Source organism: Nyctereutes procyonoides, unplaced genomic scaffold (assembly GCF_905146905.1).
Source record: "Nyctereutes procyonoides isolate TBG_1078 unplaced genomic scaffold, NYPRO_anot_genome, whole genome shotgun sequence".
Lineage (NCBI taxonomy): Eukaryota > Metazoa > Chordata > Mammalia > Carnivora > Canidae > Nyctereutes > Nyctereutes procyonoides.
In genome coordinates, this window is record NW_026575120.1 from 43,160,156 (window position 1) to 43,181,975 (window position 21,820).

Here is a 21,820-nt window from a genome sequence, read left to right on the forward strand (position 1 = left end):
TGAACTCAACTTGGTAAAGGAAGTTTGCTTAGCTATCAGGACCCTTGTTTGGTCTCTGCAACTGAACCCAAGGCATTACCGAGGTCACAAAATGACCTCGTTCATTCAGTCAATCACCACGGACAATGTCAAATCAAATTGGTCCACCTCAAATCCCACTCTGACTCAAAGAGAGTCTGCATACACATGTGGCTAGACACGGATGTCATAGATGGAGGGGGAACACAGGTCAGGGAAGCTCCAGGAACCCACACCGTGCCCTACAATGTAGGACAACTTCATCTTTTCCACTGTAAATGAGGACAGCGGGACAGATCATCTCCAAAGTGTCTTTCAAGCTTTAGATCCTATTCTGCAATCAACTATGCAAATTTCTTTACAGCACAATGCAAACAGGAACTTCAAATATAGTTGACAATTTAAAGCAAGAAAATAGACAGTGACTGTAAAAGGAAAAAGAAAAAGAAAAAGAAAAGAGAAACTACCTTAAATTGAAAGACTAAGCACATTATAGAAATGACATAACCCAACAAATATGACTGTTTTTACTCTACAACAAATATTTCAACTGACCTCCATCTTAAGAAAGATTTATTTTTCAAATCAATAGATAATGTTTAGAAATCAAATGCCAGCTTACAATGCAATCCAGTCTTCACATTAATAATTTGAACTGGGTTTGAGAACAAAGTAAGAGAAATGGATTTCACAAGAAAGAATTAATGTAAGGGAAGCTCTAGTTCGTTTTCCTTAGAGTTCCTATCACACAAACTGATTAAACTGCCATCCAGTAAAAAATTAATCCTAATCAGAACCCATCTCACCTTTGTTCTTTTTCTTGGCTGAGCACCCACTACAGGTTGGGCGTTGTTTTGGGAGATTCAGTCACAAAATTAAGAGAACAGGACTCTGGCTTCTGGGAGCCATCGCATAGCTGAGGGATCAGGAGAAACCATTTCACTGAGCTCCTTCTAACAACCCCCAGGAATATAACACAAATCATACCTATTCCTGATAACAGGCCTTTATTATGATGATTAACTAACAGATCTATCTTTCCTACACGGTTGTGGATTTCTTGACCTTGGAAAAGCATCCTTCTCTTATCGTTAACACCCATATCCAGGGTCTACACAGTTGCTGACATAAAAATGTGAAGAGTAGGCAACTTTTCAGTTGTATGATACTCACAATGAGGATAATTAGCTAAAAATTAATCTACTATACATCAATTAACAAAACACGGGGGTAACCAACGTTTACAATATCGGCATGGACTTTGCAAATGGACAAGGTTTCTTAAGTAAGATGTGTAGGACAAGATTACTTAAATAAAGTATATGACAGATGGCCTGGCTTTCAAAATTCAGTAGGTAGTCCTGACTCGAAAGGTCCTCCAACAGGGAGCTAACTGAATACAAACAAAAACATCTAACTCTGCATTCAAAGGATCTAGTTAGAGGAACGTGTTCTCAGAAAGGATTATGAGCTTCCAATGTGAAATTTTCCTAAAGCTCCTTGTTAACAGCATTCATCGGGAAACGTTAGAAGTTAACACTAATAAATGTTGAGTTACAATACCTTTATGTCACATGATCATCATTCTTTTTTAATTTTCAAACTGAAGAGCTGATACAGACATAATGTCATGTTACTCGATAAATATTTTTTTACTTAATTTTGACTTAATAGTATCAAAGTGCCATTCTAAGTATTTCAAACTTAAAAAAAAAAAAAACATCTGAAGAGTGAGTGAGTGCAGTCAGGGACTAATTTGTTACAACCCCACTGACAATTTGTGCCCATCCAGTCATTAGCCCCAGCTGTCACTCTGCTGGAAGGTTCACCAAATCTGACATCCCACCAATGGCCTTGCGTCCCACGCGTCTGCTTTGATGCTTGACCCTTAACTTGACTTATTCAAATTGCCTACCAGCTCTCCATGAAATTCATCTCACCATTGCTTGGGGAAATATGATTTTTAGTGATTATATAGTTTAGTGAGATAACCATTAGTAAAATGTTTGTAGGAAAGGAGTACATTTCCCACAGTTTCCTTCATATTTAGGACTGGGTTTAGCATAGTGACTGATGAGTCCAGTCTCTTTGGAAGTATTTTTCACCAGAAATTGTCAGATTAATCCATAATTTTTTTCTTTTTGTCTTAGAAGTATATCTCTATTTTTGTGATGTATTTTTCTAATCCATTAACTTTAACTATCTTTCCCATACTTTTAGTCAAGCCATCAAATAATTAGCGGAAATGAAATATGTGGGAAAATCCAGGGCATATCCCCTCTTTTGATGATTAGAACAATACCTAGCATTTGATCATTTTCCCCATAAATACTTGTAGTTTTTAAATAGTAGAATGGCCTCAAATAACACAATCTAACTATAATTATTTAATTCTAATCCTCCGCTTGAGGAAACTGTTAAAAACAGCTAGGACCTTAGTTTTTGTGCTTCTAAATCTTCCCATCCTCATCATCAGCTTCTTTATTAAATGAGGATACTATTGTCATCACACCAATCATGATTCATTAGGTGCTGCTTTCATTATCAGGGCCCTCCTACTAGTCAAGGATAATCCTCAGATTTTGCACTGGCAACTATTCAAAGTTCAGTCATCTCTGTGTAGAGTCTTTACTGAATAATAATGATGTATTTTGATTTATCACGATTTCTATGTATTATTTATCCAGGTGCACATGGCGGTTGCCATGCAGACAGGACGTTGTCTGCTGAATCTCCTGCAGACAGTCTGTGACCTGTTTTTTGTTTTCTATTTTGTGGTTCTGTGGCGGGGTTATAGAAAGTGGTCAGTTCCCTGAATTATAGAGCCGAGTAAGCCACACTGCTCGCTCCATCACACCCCATAACTTCCTCCCCATCAGCTTCAAGAACCTGAAGACTAGTTTCCTTCATATCCACCACATGTCACATTTCTTTTAAAAGCCTAATTTTCATGAAGAATAAGAGGAGCTAGAAAGTAACACAGAATAGCCTGAGGGACAAGAGAGGAACCAGGATTATAAGCTCCACTGAAATGTGTCCGATGGGTGGGCATCATACATGGCAGAGCCCTGGGAGTGTTCAGTTAGGGTGCATCTGAGCCCCAATTCCTCCCCAAGATCTTGTTCCCTAAGAAGATGGCCTGCAGGGCAGGAAGGAGGCAGGGGAGTTGAGGGGACCTCTAGGGCATGCAGACCCTCCTAAAGGAGGATGGTTGGTATCAATTTATCTGCAAACCACGTCTGTGCTGCTTTGCCAGTGATTTTTCTGCTATAACTGAATGGGAACTCAACCAACGTAGTGGACATTCATAAAACCATGCTATAATCTGATTCAGGTGGCTAGAACCCTGAAGATTTGCCACCCTGCCTGTCTCTTTCCACTTCTAGACTCTGCTGACTCCTCAGTGCATCCTAGGAGGATCATGTGACTTTTCAGACTAGTGCAAACCTGTTAGCTTAGCAAAGCTGTCCTGATGGTGACAGAGCAATTGCACGATGCCCTTGGGGGCAAGGTGGGGGGACTTGCTCCCAAACACCTGCTTCTGTACTAAACAGGCATTCAGGTAGTCATCATAGTGTTTCATTGGCCAACCTAATGAAGTAATGATAATCTTGTAATGTCATGCTAGATTTTACAGCAAGATTTAAATACATTACCATAGTTGAAATGTATATGTTCATATGTATTGTAGTTGAACACCACTTTCCTTCCTGCTAAGGTCTCTCCCTTGTCAACATTTTCCTGGAAGGAATAGACATTTAAATGCTTAATAATGCTTAATAAATGGTCTTTGGTACTCGTCATGACCTAATGTACACCTAATGTTACTCATGTGGCAGTGCTCTAAACTTGGAACTCAAATTTTTCTTATATATGTTTTAATGTTTTTAAAATTAAATGGGCAGCCCCCGTGGCACAGCTGTTTAGCATCTCCTGCAGCCCAGGGTATGATCCTAAAGAACCGGGATGGAGTCCCACATCAGGCTCCCTGCATGGAGCCTGCTTCTCCCTCTGCCTGTGTCTCTGCCTCTGTGTGTGTGTCTCATGAATAAATAAAATATTTTTAATTTTTTTTTTAAAATTAAATTAAATGAGAATTCACAAAATGATAGTTGAAAATATATCAAGAGGGGATGTGGACAGGGAGAAAAAAACTGATTTTGAATGCAAATATATGCCATTTATCTATTTAATCAATGAATATTTATTAAGTACAAAACATATTTGCTTCACAGAATTTATCTTATGTAATATGATGTAATAATTTGTCTATTTATGTAAATCCAGTTCCAGGAATCCGTACTGTTCTATAGTAACTATTTAATTAATCAAGCTCATTAGAGACAAATATTCTAATTGACTAAATTTAAATTAAGAAGCTACCTGGACATCTGAAGCATGTTCCAAACACATTAGTAATACATTAGATACTCTATTTCTTGTATGTTTTTAGGAGAAAGAACTTTTATCAGCCAGAGCTTTTATATTTATTTCCTGATTGTCAACCAAAGCAGAGAACATTATGTCATAGAGGTTAAGAGTTGCTTTTCTTAATCACAGCTGAGTTCCAAGCCTGGTTTATGCAGTTACTGGACAACTAATCTTGATGTATTTCATTTTAACGCCCTCCAGTTTGTTTAATGAGTGTAATAATCATAACTCTATCTGTGATTGCTCTAAGGATTGAAGGAAGGACACCAAGGGAGGCAGTTAGCACGTGGCCCAGTATGTTCCAGCTGTGTGTTACCCAAATGCACACTTATTGTGAGTAGGGCACAATATCAAGCATGGGCTGTGTAGCAGAGAGAAAACAAAACCAAAATCCTTCCTTCTCAGTCCATTAACAAGTAGACACGCACCATCTAATCTAATATGTGGAGGATGTAGCAGCTTTCTAGAAAGGTCTGAGTGAAGTTTGGGGAAGTATCTGCATGCAAAGGGCTTACTCAGGAATCTGGTGGTCATGGAATGATTCTGGAAGACATGATGTTTGAAGAAACATCCTATGCAGGACGGACAGCCACACGGACACCCGGGGCAAGTGCCCCACATAGAAGGACAACCCATGAGAGGAAGTTAGGTCAGACTTTCCTTATATTCTAGGAAATCAAATCAACATTAGTGTTCAAGTCATTCTATGTCATCAGAATTTGAGAGTACATAAAAATGCACAGCTTTATTATTTCCAAAAGCCTAATAAGAAAGGAGAAAATGTATTTTTCACCTAAGTGGTCTTCTACTAAAAAGTATAAAACCTTGGGAGTCTAGAAGCAACAAGAGAAACTTTTCCAAATCCACTGGAATTCCAATAAAAGTTCAAAGTCTGTATGTCTCTTTAAACCTCTGAGGTCACAGCTATCTGGTAAAATAATCAGTAAACAAAATATCACCTTAAGATGGACTTAAAATTTAATCTGGAAGAATGAAGAGTCCTCCCTCGGTTATAAGTGGCCTTTTGATTACTACTTATGAGGTCATTTCTGCATGCACAGAGAATATGGGTAGGAAGGAATAAATGATAAAAGTTCTTGGTAAATGACAACTTAATACGTGGAGGGTAATTATTAGCTAATCGAACCCAGAATATCAAGGTAATAGCTTTATCCCATGACCCCCTGGGCTCTAATTGGCTGCCATGTAACCACAGTTACAACTGCAAATACTTCACTTTTTTTTTTACATGCTCTTTCAACTCAGTGAGCAACTAAAAATATTAATTTCCCAGATCAGAGTGCATTAGCATTAAAGGAAGTTTTCTCTACTAAGCCCCTGTAAATATTGGTGGAATGAAATGCCAAGCTGAAACATTTTACTTAAACAATAAAATTCTGTCCTCTTCCTGTGTTTGTTTGCTGACTTTAAAAATCTAATGCCAAAGAGACTTTACATAGTTTTAAACAGCTCATAATATTTTATCCCATGAAAAATTATTATAGTTGTTTTTATATCCCTAAGTGAAGCAAACGGAATTTCAAACAAACCCTCTTGTATAATTACCAAGCCATGACAGCCATTCGCCTATTTGGTAACAGGAGGAAAAGGTAAGGGTCTCCCCATCCTCGAAGCTAATTAGCTAATGTAAGCATTGGCTAACCACACCAGTGTCCAGATAGGAAAGATCACTTCTGACTTGTTCTGACTTGCTGCAATTTATCACACGTTTCGATCAGATAGTCCTTTCGTAGAGAAGCCATGATGATTACCGAAGAGTTAGAGGCCCTTCATGAAGATGGGAACCTTGAGAATCACTTCTTAACTCACCTATCTGAAATCTCATAATGGGTGCAAAGCTCAGACCAGGGGCATTTTACTGCATTCGATAGATGGTTGAATTTAGGACACGTTGGCTGAGATGATCAATGAGGGCTCCCTTAAAGGCTCGGAATGAATCAGGAAAACCCAAACCATCATGTTCTCTTCTTACATGCTATTTATTATGGTGATAGCACAGACTGGAAAATGAACTCAGAAAATTGCACTTGGCGTTGGGACCCATCGATAGTAAGTAATCTCACAGTCTGTTTTGGGTAGTATTTGAAAAATCATTAAGGTTCATGGGATCTGTCTCCCCCTACATTTTAGATATATCACAAGCTATCTTTTTTATAGAAATAGATATAAAACCTCCCCTTTAATTATTTTTTATTTTTATTATTTTTTATTATAAAGATTTTAATTTATTTTTTCATGAGACACACACACACAGAGAGAGAGAGAGAGAGAGAGAGAGAGGCAGAGACCCAGGCAGAGGGAGAAGCAGGCTCCATGCAGGGAGCCCAACGTGGGACTTGATCCCGGGTCTCCAGGATCAGGCCCTGGGCTGAAGGCAGGTGCTAAACCGCTGAGCCACCCAGGGATCCCTTTAATTTTTTAAAAAAATCTCTGCTTAAAAAATTTTTCTTCAGCTCTTCTGTAATTGATGAAGCAGCCATCATTAGAAGCAAATAGAAGCCAAATTTAAGGAAGAGAATGATGACAAACCCTGAGTTCCTAAATTCTGCCAGCCTGAAAAACATATAAATTATAATGGAAGAGAGTATTTTGTGGTACCACCCAGGACACAGGGCATGACCCAGTGAACTCACTTCTTCTCTTCATATCTACAAGGGTGTTATTCCTTTCCCACTCGCTGTGCTCAGGAGCTGGAGCCATGACGTCCACAGTGAGCACTGGCCAGTGTATCTACTGGGCATGTGAGACATGGCTAGTCCAAGCTGAGATGGGCTATGAGTTTAAAATACACTGGATTTCCAAGAAATAGCATAAAAAAGAGAGAAAAGTCATTTTTTTCTTTAAATCGACTATAGGTTAAAAAAGATAATTGGGGAATATTGTGTGAAATAAAATGCTATTGAAATTAGTTTCACCTGTTTCACTTTTGCTTTTTTACTGGCTTTTAATCTGGCTACTAGATTTTTTAAAGATATTTTTAATTACATATATGGCTTGCATTTTATGTCTAGTGGAGAGCACAAATCTAGAGGTGCCTCTAAACAATCCTCCATAGGGTCAGCCCACAGATGCACTCATGCATTTGGCCATTCAGCTGTGTGAGTCATTGATTACGTCATGACACATGGTGATTACCTGATGTGATATAAGGCTCTGCTTCCCAGACTAGAGGAATGTATGTTCCTGCTGGCTTTGAACAAGGAAGCCAGTCCTCTTGCTTGAGGACTGTGTGGCTAGGAGGTGAGTACAGGGTGGAGAAGGGGAATGGGCAGGTTCTTATTTAACCATGATGCTCACAGATAACCCTCTTCCAGTCAGAGACTGGGGTACTCCTGTACATACCACTCTAGCTTTTTTATCCATATTGCTTATAGCTAAAGCTCAGCACTGAACAAAATATGCCGCCAACAGATAAGAGAGAAGGCTGAATGGTCACCAGCTATCCTCTTACTCATGGCAAGCTGCAGGTGATATAGGGAAGAAAGGAAAAGGAAAAGGAAAAGGAAAAGGAAAAGGATAGGGAAAAGGAAAGGGAAAGGGAAAGGGAAAGGGAAAAGGAAAAGGAAAGAAAGAAAGAAAGAAAAGAAAAAGAAAGAAAGAAAGAAAGAAAGAAAGAAAGAAAGAAAGAAAGAAAGAAAGAAAAAGAAAGAAGAAAGAAAGAAAGAAAGAAAGAAAGAAAGAAAGAAAGAAAGAAAAAGAAACTGTTGTATCTCTTCAGGGAGTCATTCTTCCTCTCCTTCTTGTGGAAGGGTACCCCCTTTGCAGAGACTGCTATTTCCCTTAATATCTATTTCCCCCTTTCTTCCATGGAAATAGAATCATTTGCTGTATATTTGGCTGCCTGTACTCAAAATTATATTTCAAAGTCTCACAACCAGGTTAGAATATTTGGCTGGAATTTGGCTGGTGGTACTGAGCAGAAATGCACGTGATGTTTCCCGGGCCCCATCCTTAGGACACCCCTGCTGGCCTCTCCCTACGTTCCTCTAACCCCCTGCATCCTGGTACCTGGGATATTGGACAGCACCTTGGCCTGCGACCACTGGGCTGACAGGGTGAGTCTTGAGGCTGCGTCCATCCCCGGGACAGAGCTCTATTCTGGTCCTGTCCTGCCTGACTCCTACCTTCTTCACGAGAGACGATCACATTTCCATCTGGTTCAAGCTCCTTTTGAGTTATTTTTGTCACCTAACCTTTATTACCTAATTCTAAATAGTATATCTCAAATTCTCCTCTTTACAACATTTCAAGACTTTAATTTTTTTTTAATATTTTACACTCCAAATGTACTAAAATAGGTATTTCTTTAAAATGTTAAGTTTTAAAACAAATATTTGTTATTGTCCCCTGGACACATTCTGTTCTGGATAAGGTATACAAGGTCTGATAACATACATCCTTCATGGAAATGGCTTCTTAAGAATTACTTCCAGCAACTATGGCTCATGATTTCAGAAAGTTAAAAACTAAGGACAAGAACTCAATTGAGCAAGCACTAAAGGATTACTCTACAGGAAATTAAGGAAAAACCATTGAGTCATCAGCTGGGAGGAGAAAAGAGGGGACGGCAGAGGTATGTTCTGGGTATGAGAACGGTGGGTGTTGGAGAGCGATGGGTCTCTCACGGGAAACAAGCCAGGGGCACTACACAACAAGGATCCCGCAGGAGAGCCTTTCTCTTCTAACATACCTTTCAGTAGGACATGAGAATCTGTGGGGACAGGAAGCTAAAAGGCTCCCCGCGCAATTACCTCTGAGAGTGAGGAGTTTGGATGGATGGAAAAGGCTTCCCCCACCCCGCAGCCCAGGTGGGGGGCCCTGTCTGCTAGGAGGTGAGAGCCTCTGAGTGTTTGATACTAATTCAGGTTGTATTCACTGTGTGTGTGTGTGGGGGGGCAGATTCCTGACAGAGCGTTTTGAGCTTAGATTTGGGGCAAAAAAAAAAAAAAGTTATGGATTAAGAAATAAGAATCAAATAATAGTCTACATGCATATTTCCTTTATGTTACTCCAAAATATCAATTTAAAATGAGTGCATATTTCCTAGTTTTGCCTAGTTTGGGCTTTTAAAATAATGACATATGTTTCTGGTATAGAAGAGCAAGGAAAACATTAAAGAATAAAAGCATTTCCCCCCCTTAGGGGGAAAAATGATACAGGTGAATTAGTCCTCATTTATTTCTAAGAACATTAAACATTACCATCCCCTGGTAGGAACATGACTCTTGTGATCATTCCTTTGCAAGCCAGGTACTGTCACTTTAGTATTAGACAAAGGAGCCTAGAGACAAAGTACAGAAGGGCACAGAGTTCACATTTCCTAGACCAGAGAGATTGGTCTTAGGTGCACCTCTAAGAAGCGTGGGAAGGAGCGTCCTGAGGCCAGGACACGCTTTGTCCTCAGGGTCATGCACATGCCACAATGGTGCACTTCCCACAGGTTACAAAACTTCAAGCAGTTATAGGTAAAGGGTACAACAGAGCAAATCCTGCAACACAGTCTTTTATCTTAGATAAGCTAGCAACGTGTCTGCTAACTACTTGATTTCACAGGGTATATCTGACATTGTTTAAAATTCATAAAATATGAATCTTAAAAAGGCTATAAGGAGGTATAAGATATTCTTCTATGTAACTTCCTTTTTTATTCCTTGGGTCAACTTTGTGCTTTTGTTCCCTCCTTCCTTTAAAAGTGCAGATTTGCATAAATTATTTTATGGCATAATTTTTTATGGGAAAAAAACCTAGTTTTCCTTCAGATTTTATTAACTTTCCATATTAAAACCAGTTTTCTGTTGGTTTTACTGTGGTTTGTAAAATTCTGGTAGGACTGTTCATATACTTCCTGGCAGTGACAAATCAATACTTTGACATCTTTAAAGAAGGAGATGATGATACATTATTGTGTTCTACTACGTCAGACATTATTTTAAGACCATTTATCAGTGAAATATTAACTCAGGATATTGCTAACAAACTCCCTTCATCACTGGTATCATCAAAACCCAAGAATTAACCTCACTGCCATTGAAAGGTGAGCATTTTTAGATTTGCAGGGGCGTGCATAAAACTTGCCTAAGAATCCAGTTATGTAACCTATTTTCATAATATGCAAACTGTGTATATATATATAGATGAGTGCCAAGTTGTACTGAGTAAGTGTGTATGCATGCATTTGAATGATTAGATTTGCTCACATGGTTCCTGAAATTTAAAAACCACTAATATCCTTGAAAATGCTTGCTTCCTAACCAATTTCAAAGACCTATTTCTTTCCCACCCACCTCACTAGGGAAATGTGCATCCTTACCCTCCTTGTTCTGCTGTGTCTGTACATAGCACACACAGTGTTGCTTTGCACTTCACTCTCACTGTGCATTCACAAAACATGCCAACCGTGATGGAAGACAGAACCGGGGTGACGACATCATGGCATGCACCTTACCTCGGCAAATGGGCCGATGGTCGCTCCACGCAGCCAGTGTCTCTGTGACTCTCTGACAGGTTATGCTCTTGGATCCCTGGAGCACATAATTGTCCTCACAGGAGAACTGAACATTTGCACCAACCCTAAGCAATTGAAAAACAAAAACAAAACAAACAAACAAAAAAAAACAAATTAATCTCAGAATTCTTCTTAAAAGAAAAAATCAGCATGTGCTGTTGGTGTATTATGCCATCCAATCATTATCATACTTCAAGCAATCCACTTGAGATTATTCGTAGATATAGCCCTGTAATTTAGTACAGGTTAGTCTGAAGACTTGGGTTCAAATTTCTGTTGTGCCAACTCCATAGCTAAATAAATGTATGGACTTTAATTTCTTATCTCTATAATAGACAAAATGACAAAGGTGACCTGACTTGATACCGTAGCCTAAGTGAGAATATGTGTGTGAAGCAATTGTATGCCCTAAAAATAAAACAACATTGCAGTCATTCCTTGTGAATGAATATCTACAGAAACAAGGATTGAAACAGTCCAGGTTGAGAAAATATCTGAGTACGTAGAAAGGCAAGTACTGCGTGGCACCACTTACATAAAGGACCTAAAATAAAATAATCAAACTCACGAGGGGCTTGGGCAGTCGAGGTGGGGTGTTATTAATCCACTGGCATGAAGGCTTACTTAAGTAAGATCAGATGTACAACATCGAGCCTCGAGGCAACAGTAACGTGTACTTATCATTGGCTAAGATGATAGACCTCATGTGTTTCATCACAATAAAATAAAATAAAAGTCCTCACAAGGAAGAGGAGGAGGAGAGAAAATGTCTCAGTAAAGAATCCATGTTACTATCACAAACATTGTATTCAGAAGGCCAGGGATGTGATATTTTGGAAATATATCTTACAAGAAAAGAATCATTTATTTTAGAAAAAAAAAAAAAGGCAATGCATCCGACCTAAAGTTGGATGACACATTGTTTTGTCTCCAGAGCTACCTCTGCAAACCTGAAGCTCTAAGGTTGAAAGCCTAACAAGATGTTGTTGCAGAGCAACTATTCAACAGGTGCATAACAAGGGTGCGAGGCCCCCGTGGTCTGAACACACCCCATAACTTCCTCTGAGCCAGCTGTCTGGCGTGGAGCTGAGTGCAGTGTTATTCTAGTATCGGATGAGCCTATTGCTTCACCAGGAAATTCTCCGTATGCTTTTCATTTGATAGACCCTCAGGTGGATATTGACCAAAAAAAAAGGGAATTCAACAGTTAATAACAGATGAAAGAGCGAGGGAAAAATAAACTAATGAGTTCCATTCCTGCTTATGGAAAACATGTCATCTATGATCTTCGAGTGAATATTACTCAAGTGTTATTATGTCAGAACTCCCCACACTTCTAAACAACACTCTGGGGATGGTCATGCATGTTTGCAAAAATCAACAAATCAGGACCAGAACAACTTGACAAATTCTGGATTAAACAAGAGTTACCATCTTTCTTTTCTAAAGAGGCTTCTCAGCATATCAAATTAAATAAGCATGGGCAGCCCTGATGGCCCAGAGGTTTAGCACCTGCCTTCAGCCCAGGGTGTGATCCTGGAGACCCGGGATCAAGTCCCACATCGGGCTCCCTGCATGGAGCCTGCTTCTCTCTCTGCCTGTCTCTGCCTTTCCCTCTTTCTGTGTCTCTCATGAATAAATAAATAAAATCTTTTAAAAAAACTAAATAAGCAAAAAAATTATTTTTCTTGTTCAAGAGAATGTGCAAGTAGGTAAAAATTTCCAAGCTCATATATCCAGGATGCCCCTTTCACCAACTATCCAGAGCAACTAGAACTTAATGGAACTAATTTTGAGAAACACTGTATTGTAAGTACATAACATATTATTCTGAAAGTAGAAAGTGTGATAACCAAAATATAGACCTAATTCTCATTTTCACTGTATTATTTTAAACAGCCGTACATTTTCTCTAAGCTCTGCTCATTGGTGTTTGTTTAAACCTATGGAGCCACATTGAATAAATGAAATAAATCTAAAAATTCTGTTATGAAAGCAACTGTTATTTCTCTATGTTTGGCTCCATCTTTACTTCTATTTAGCAAAATCTCATTTTTCACATATTTTATCACTCTTTTAATACATTTCTATTGAACATGTACTATGTGCTACTTCACTCTAGGTATCAAAGATGCAAAAGTCAATAAAAGTTAACATTTATCAAGGTCTCAATCTAATCTAAGTTTTCCGGAGAAGACTTAGAAGAAAATTCCAGAAAAAAAGTTATTAATACCTTCCCACTGACAGATAAATTTAGAAAACTTTAACTATGTTGTACAAACTTTGGCAATTGCTAGTAGTTGGAAAGTGTTAAGAAACAACAGATAACGGATTTCGTGTAAGACCAAGATACATCGTACTCAGATAATAAATACTTAAATGGCAAAATTTAAGCTAAGCAATTAAAGTAGCATACTTTTGTGTTTTAAATAGAACAGGGAAAATAAATGCTTCACTTCTCCAATGCTTAGCTCTTCTGAAAAGCTCATCACTCAACTTTCTGATTCCAAAGACGTTTGTCACCTTCTACTTGACTTTACCTACCACGATTTGAAGAGTCTTTTGAGGTGAATGAATTATTTCTAAATATGACTCAGTTTCAACGTGAACTTTTTCCAAATTCAATTCTCCTAAATAATTGCTGTGTGCTTATTTAATATTGGTACCATTAGTATATCTGATTTAAAAAAAAAAAGCTGAAAAAAAAAAAAACACCTGAAGTGACTTAAAGTTTAAAGCAGAATCTAAAATAAGATGCAGGCTTAGTTGTGACAACTAACTGTCCATGAATTCCCAGAGCTATAAGAAGCTGTTCCATTTAGATTGATCCCACATCTTTCCTCAACCCATACTGGTTGACATCTATTGAATCTACTGAAGTAACCAATTTCTCCATTTAGAGTTTTCTAAATCAATAGATACATCAATAAATGGAGATGATAGACAGATAGGGAGCCTGCCTCTTTGTTTAAAACAGAACTCCAAGCTGGAGCGGTGAAGCACAACAGGAAGTGCTAGCAGAGACACAAAAGGAGGCTGTGTCATGGGTGGACCATGCACTGGACCAAGAAGTTGGGGTGAGGGGTTGGAAGAAGATAGGACCCTTCCCTGTGGCCTGTGGGGACCCCAGAGTCATCCCAGGTGTGTTCTCATGGTCCAGCTGCGACCTCACAGAGGACTCTCTGGATCTTATGGCACAGCCTCTCCAGGGGAAGTGTGGCAGTGTGGCCAGCTTAGCTAGGCCTGAGAGGTGGGGCCCCTGGATTCAGGGCGCACCGCCAGGGCTCACACCCTTGCAGGCTGGCTGCGGAAGCCATAGTTCTGGAGGTCATTCCTCAGCCAGGAGGAGGGTATGCGTCCTGCCAGAGCCTTGGAGGAGCCGGTAGTGGTAATCCCTGGGGCAGGGAGGAGGCGGACAAGCCGTTGTGCCCTCCCCACCTTTGCCGAGTAGGCCTTTCCTGCAGCCCTGGAATCGAACACCGTAAAAGCAGGGAGAAGGGAGTAAGGAACTGACTTGAACCCTAATGAACTGGCAATTCACTGAAGTTCACAACTTCAAGGATGAATATATAAAATTTTCTGACTCAGACAAAATGGAGATTTGGAAAAAAAATAATTGTGGTATAAATAAAATTACATTTTTACATCTGAATTCGTGAGCCTATAATTCAATCCCCCATACACATTTTAGTTAACTTTGTAAATAGTACAATATGCTTATCATATGTGGATCTCTCCATCTCATCTTTCATTTTGCTCTCTTCCCCTTTCTATGTACTGTATTTACTATTTATTTATTTATTTATTTATTTAATTTTACCCATTAAAAAATTGTTTACTTCCCATAAATAAAATTAGTTCTTCCAGTGGTTTCTGGAGGAAAATGCTAAGATGTTTCCTGAAAACTACATTAAAATGATTTGATGCTATTTCCTAACTTTGGATAAAAGGGAAAAAAATTACATTTGATCCAAGGAAAGAAATGAGAGGAAAATTATCCGGAGCACTTCTAATGTCCTTCAACATCTTTAGAATATTAGACTCAAGTCCCAACACTGGACATAAATATCCCCGGTGCCTTAAAAAGTGTCTGGCACACCATAGGCACTCAATAAATATATGTCGAACAAATGAATAAAGAAAAGCCACTTTCCTGAGGCCATGGATGTCAATCTGTCAGTAGAATAGGACTGAGAAATAATGCGAGCAAAGCAATGTGTCTGTTCTTCACCCGCTTCTACTGGCCTTCATTCTGTCTAGCCCACAATCGCTTACGGTCAGCCTTTCACGCTCTGAGCACTGTGCAAGTCATAAGGATGCACTGATGAGCTGCTGGGGGCAAGAGGTACTTCGTCAAACAATTGCGGCACAATGAGTTAATAAATAAATCTGAACTGCTATGGGAAAGCAACACTAAAGTTTTGCCTTTAGTGAAAAGGTAAGAAAAGGTTACAGCCAGAAAAAGAGAGATCCACAGAATTCATTTACTGTTTATTTGTTCCCAAAACGAATGTATGTGTTCTGAATCAAACCTCCCTACACTTCTCAGAAAACCTTGTTGGTTTCAAAGTCGATGGTTTGTTCCAGGAATTGAAGATAGCCAGGTTTGTCCACAATGGTGCCTTCCAACTGCTGTTCTGAAAGCCACAGAAGGTGCCCCATGCCCTTCAGGCCCAGAGTTTCTCCCCCCATAGATGCACAACTTTGGCTTCCTGTCCTTCATCCTCTGCTCTCTCTTGGATGAGGAACCTAGTTGTTTTACTCCCTCCTTATATGTTTCATTTGAGAAATACTAATCTAAAGCATACAAGTCCAGAAGACGTGAGGCTGGGCAAACAGGCCACCCAGACAGGGCAAGTATCAGGAACAAGAGTCCCTGAGGGAATACCTCATGCTTTATTAGCCTTGAAATCTCTCCCAGGCCCTACTTGAAATCTTTCCCAGGCCCTAGCATGAGCTTATACTATCTCTGAAAGAAATAACTATGCAATGGCCAAGAGACACAGATGTGATTCAGGTCATCTAGGTAATGTCCATGAAGCCAACGCATCTGAAGCTGTAGGGAGCAAAAACTCAACAGCCTCAGGAATAAATCCACCTCTGCATCCATCCTGCAGGCATTTGCCTCCATTTCAAAATAAATTTAGATAAGCTCATGAGTTTTCCAATAAATGAGTCCTTCCTCTACTCTGAAAGGACGTTGGATACTTAACTGGATGCTTTCCATTAACTGAGAGAAGTGGTCCTCATACAGGAGACTGAAAGCCTGCAAGGACCATCGTGCTTACCCAGACACCTGTGCCTAACACACCATCGAAGTGCACGGTTTGCACAGTGACACAGACTATGCATCGTCAGTGAGATAAATGCACAGCTGCTGTGAATATTGGAACGCCTTTAATACCCTTTGATTTTCAAACATACTGTATCATTTCTGGGTCATTTTTTTTTCTTTCTATAGAGACAATTTTTAGACTCATCTCTTCAAACCTTAAGGCAATTTAGCACCACTAAAAATGCATTACAGAGTAGATGGATCTCTCTAGCCTAAGGAAAAAAACAGAAACTAATATTTCATATCATTTTTAGAGGCTGTATGGTAACAATAGTGCAACAAAGACCCCTAACAATGACTAGAATATAAGGCACTTTGAGAGGATGAGCAACAATAATGCTGTGATAGGGGCTTCAATTGGCCAGTGATCTTCAAACTGTGACTAGCCTTCAGAAGCACAGAATTTAGAAAAAAGTGTGTGAATTTTCCCATGAGGCAATTTAAGTCTTCCAAGCATGTTATAAGTTCATAGAAATCTGCCATTTGCCCAACAACAGGACTTCCTGTCTGACAAAGTAGAAGCATTAAATCTTCCTCTTCGTCATCCACCAACTTGTTCCTACAAAAGCAAAAGCCGGGCCCGCACAACTACAAAGGATGCATTTTGGGAAGGAACAGGAAGGAAGTGGAAAAGGGACCTGATGCTGCAGGAGAAGCTGGTCACATCAGTGACAGAGCTTTCTCCTGTTGCCTTTGCCTCTGTCTCCTAGTGAGTTCAAAGGCAGGAGGTCCTCTCCAATCAAGGGCCAGATAATCTCCATTAGCCCTTCTCTTGTGATCTTGGGATAACAAGCTTGATGATACCTAGAAATTTCAGAAAGCTCAATGGTGCCTACATATTTACCTCTAGATTCATGTTTGCCCCTGGTTTCTGGTATCCAATAGTATTCCAACACGGTATCCCTGGAATTCCAGCTCACTCACAGAAGCTGCTCACAGGCCTTGCTTCTTTACTTTTTTCCCTAGAACATTATTTGATGGAGGCCATGATTGAGCAATATTTTGCAGTGGGGAATCAAGCTAGCAATCCTTGTTTCTTCTGGCTTTTGCAGACATATAGATGCTGTTGAAGACAAGGTATTCCAAGAAGCTTCTAATAATGAGGTTTCCACAAGCTTTTTTACACAATGTTTATAATCTCTGATGCTTGTTTTCAAGTATAAGTATTTCTGAGTGGTTATGCCCCACCCCCATGCCTCTAATAACTTACTGTGGATGATATACACTGGGCCCAATGATTATCAACCTTGTCCGCCCATTGAAGTCACCTGGGCAATTATAAAAATCCTAATATTGAGATATCTAGAGTAATTAAATTCATAAACACAGAAAATGGTTTCCTAGGAGATGTGGCAATGGAAGATGAGAATTTACTGCTTTGCTCTGGAAGATGAAATAGCTCTGGAGATAGTGGGATGATTCTACAACAATGTGAACATGCTTAATGTCTCTGAACTGTACACTTAGAAATGGTTAAGATGGTACATTTTATGCTAAATATGTCTTACTGCAACTAAGAATTTAAAAGATAATCCAAATGCTCAGGCCATATTCTTGACCAATTAAATCAGACTCTCTGGGGGAAGTTAGAGCACAGCTAATGGTAGCTGTCCGTCTAGCAGTGATCAATGAACACTAAACCTCCATCCATTCTTCCCATGGACACATTATTTGATGGAGGTGCACTGGGCAAGGAAGCAAGTGATCAGAGATCCTGAAGACTTTTTAAGTGAATTGGAAACTTTAGGGAGCAGAGGAATGGCCCCAAATAAATGCACCGGTTAATTATCTAGGGTTCACTACATTAATATTCGTCTTAAAGTTGGCAACTCTTTTGTGTATCAGTGATGATGATCTCACATCACTGATCTCACACCTTCTTTCAGCCTGGAGGTTGTTGGTGTCGCCCTTCAGTAACATCATAGAAATTCTGTAGAATCATATTCCATAAGAGACCAAGGCAGACACAGTTTGGGCACTCTAACGGACTTCAGAAATTGTCAAATCTTCTATTTCTACTCCTTCTTTTACATATGGGGAAACCAATAAACAGAGAAATAAACTGTATTACAACAGGTCATTGCAGAGACCACTAGTATTCACATAGTCCTTAAAAAGTCAATTCTGTTGGTGATGACAAAGTGGGCTAATAAGGTCATCCACTATCTTTCGCATCTTGACACTAACAAATTAAGTTATGCTTAAATAACCATGATCTATTGTCCCAAAAAACTTCTTAAATGGTAGTATTGTTTTGATGAAAAAAAATTACTATTAGAAGTATTGGAAAGACTATGGAAGAAAGAGGAGAATGTTCCATCCACGAGTTCTACTTGATGGATTCTTTTTTTTAACTTGAATTTTTTTTATTGGAAACAGCTTCAGCCAGATAAATGAGACCTGAAACATTAATAATGTGCCCTTTTTCAAAGGCACATAATGGTTACAAATAGTGTGGACAGAAAATATTGGTTGTGATATTTCTTTAAGTAGTTTTTAAAAATACTGTCAATGCTCTTTGAAGGAAAAGTAATCATTTGCAAATATTTTTTGTGGACAACAGTCTCTTAGTAAACGTGAATCTTATGGAAAGAATGAGATGCCCACATTCAGCAAAGAAGCATAGAAATAAATGATACTCCTCCAATATTCAAATTTTATATGTTTTATATGCTGGTTTATATGCCATTAGTGTAATTCTTTATATTTTCACATAACAAAACACAGGTGGCTCTGGTGTCACCGAAATTGACCTATGATCGAGAAATATTAAAGCTTGTTGCACCAGCATTTTAAAACTATAAAGTTATAAGTAGTAAGAAGTGCCAAAGGAAAAAAATAAAAGAAAATAATGCCAATTATTGGTGTGTTATAAGAAAATGAACAGGGATGAATGTGGAAGTTAGAAGAAGTGAGCGACACTTTATCCAGGGACTTGGGTTATGGATTTTTTTCCTGCTTCTCATTGATTATATAACTGCATTTTATATGTCCCAGTTTCTCCTTTCATTGGATGACAGATAATTCCAGTTGATACCCCTTAACTCCATAGAGTATATAAATGTGAGATCCCTTGAAAGAAAAAGGGCCAAGATATAAGAACAAATGGTACTAACTTGAATAGTGATCTATAAAAAATCAATAATATAAATTAAATATTTGTTTATTAAATCAGAGGTATCACTCTTCCAACACCCAAATTCCTTTTTTGAGCATAGGTTGTATTTTAAGAAAAGTTGATAATCTGTCTGGCTAATGGAAGTTGATTTAATGGGTTTATTTGGGTTCTAATTAGGCTGTGATCACATACCCTAGCAACAGTCTTGTTAGTTTCAATTTAATCCAATTCAACATGAAAACATATCTACCGTATGTTGGGCACAGTAATAAGAAATCAAATCAATCGTCCTGTCCTGTCCTCTTTCCTTTGACCTCATAATCCAACATGATATAAACATACATCTAATGTGATAGACACATAAATATGTGACATACATAGTTGTGCCGAAGATGTTGAAATAATGGCCTGAAGCAAGGTGGGAATAAGGACTCCTTGCCCTACAAATGGAAGCCAACTGTGTGGGTGGGGAAAGGCAGAGACAATTAGAAATAATATTCTGTCCTACAAAAAAATATATCCTAGAGAGAACCACAGAGCATGTGTCGCCCCCCCCCCCAATTTTGCTTCTTCAAGCTCCTCATGCTTTTTATTAGCTTGCCCTTCTCTACCTGTGGGGTATCTGTCACCTGAGAACAATTTCCACTGGTGGTGAGGTATGGAAGGAGGGAAAACCATAATTGATGAAGAATATGGCTAAGAATTAAAAATGTAACACGGAGCCCTGAGGGTAGCGGTGGCCTTCTGAAGAGAAGGGACTTTTAGGACAGGTAGCACCACTTGTATAGATTTAGGATCAGCATTAAATGCAGTTCTGCAACGGAGGGTAGTTAGAGATGCACATACGAAAGAAAAGGAAGGAGAGCCATGGAAGAGAATGGAAACCCTTGTTTTTCAGAAACCACAGAGGTCCCTAAATTTAATTTCAGTATCTATTAAATGTAATAAAGAATTTTATAATTAATAGATCTTAATATTAGAAATATATAAAGCACCTATAATGTGTAGCAAAAATGTAAAATATGTTTATATAAACATATATCATATGCAATGTTTATACAACATACATAGAACCTATAACACGTGGCTCTCTATGTAATATTTATATAACATATATAAAAAACCTATTACACCCGTGATGTGTAGCATGGTTGCTGCTAGTCTACACTGATCCTTTGTGCAAAATTACAATAGGACATTCACTCTTAGTTGTCAAATTGAACAAAGTAACCCTTCTGCTGAGTGTAGAGAACCCTAGGCTAAGGTGCATGGCTGGAATGCTGAGCTCAAGGTTAGGTTTGAACCACATCTTAAATCCTCACATGGCTAGCTGGTGGTGTCTGCAAACCGCACACCCTATTCAGTGGTCCTGCATGACAGGTGTGTAAACATTTAGTCACTATAATTTTCCTTATTAAAAATCCTTTGAGGTCAACAGGGGCTTTGGAGTCAATAAGATCTGGTTTCAAATCCCAGCTATAACCATGACTAGATATAGTATCTTGGCATGTTAACATTCTGACTTTCGATAGCTAAATTTGCAAAAGTTGGGTTAATTACATCTACCAATCCTACTAGCATAGGAAATGGATAATAGATGTTAGTATTATCCATAAATTCTCCATCCCTACTCTAGCTCCATCCCTTACATATTGAAATTTTTCTATCAATTGTTTCATAAGTATTCAGTTCTTATTAATATACTTGTCTTTTAGAGAGTGGTCAGGGGTGATAAAAATGTCAGAAAATTATCTCCAAAATGATTTGAATTCAAGTAAGAAAACTTCGAGTTTTAGGCTTCTTTTAGTTAGAATTCTTTATAGATAATACTGGATTATCTATTGCCTATGGAAAGAAAGATTTCCATAGAAACAAAAATAATAGTATAAATAAAATCAGATGAGGAATATTTTACCAACCTAATAAAGTGAACATTTTTTAAACAGAAACAGCCCCAAATTACATATAATTACAGTGCTAACTACAAATGAATTCCATCCACTCTTCTCGACAATGTTGGTCATTAGTTTGGATTATATGTTAGTCATTAGTTTTGATTACATGAATTTAGAAAGAACTGAATTGCCTTTCATTAAAAACAGTCTCAAAAAGACTTTAAACAATCAAGAACATCCTCCCTCTTTTTAAAACACCAGCATTTATAGTCAGTTTATTATATGCTGGACCCATGACATGTGGTCATAAGGCAATTTTACATGGTTGTGATCTTCCAGTTTGCATATGAAGACACATAGATTCTATTATTACCTGGATGGAAGCAGTCAATGAATAAGGATTTTATACATTGGTTGCTCAGGATCACTAGTCAGTACCAAACTACTAGTAGTTTGACCACTGGATTTTAATTTAGTAGAAATAAAGAAAATATCTG

General features: G+C 38.5%; 1 protein-coding gene across 1 annotated transcript in view; it reads right to left on the minus strand.

Annotated features, from left to right (window-relative positions):
- CSMD1 (CUB and Sushi multiple domains 1) overlaps positions 1-21,820 on the minus strand; it is a 1,869,885-nt gene that overhangs the window by 515,692 nt on the left and 1,332,373 nt on the right. The window contains 1 exon segment of the mRNA XM_055335505.1: positions 10,916-11,040. Coding sequence (XP_055191480.1) covers positions 10,916-11,040 — 125 coding nt within the window.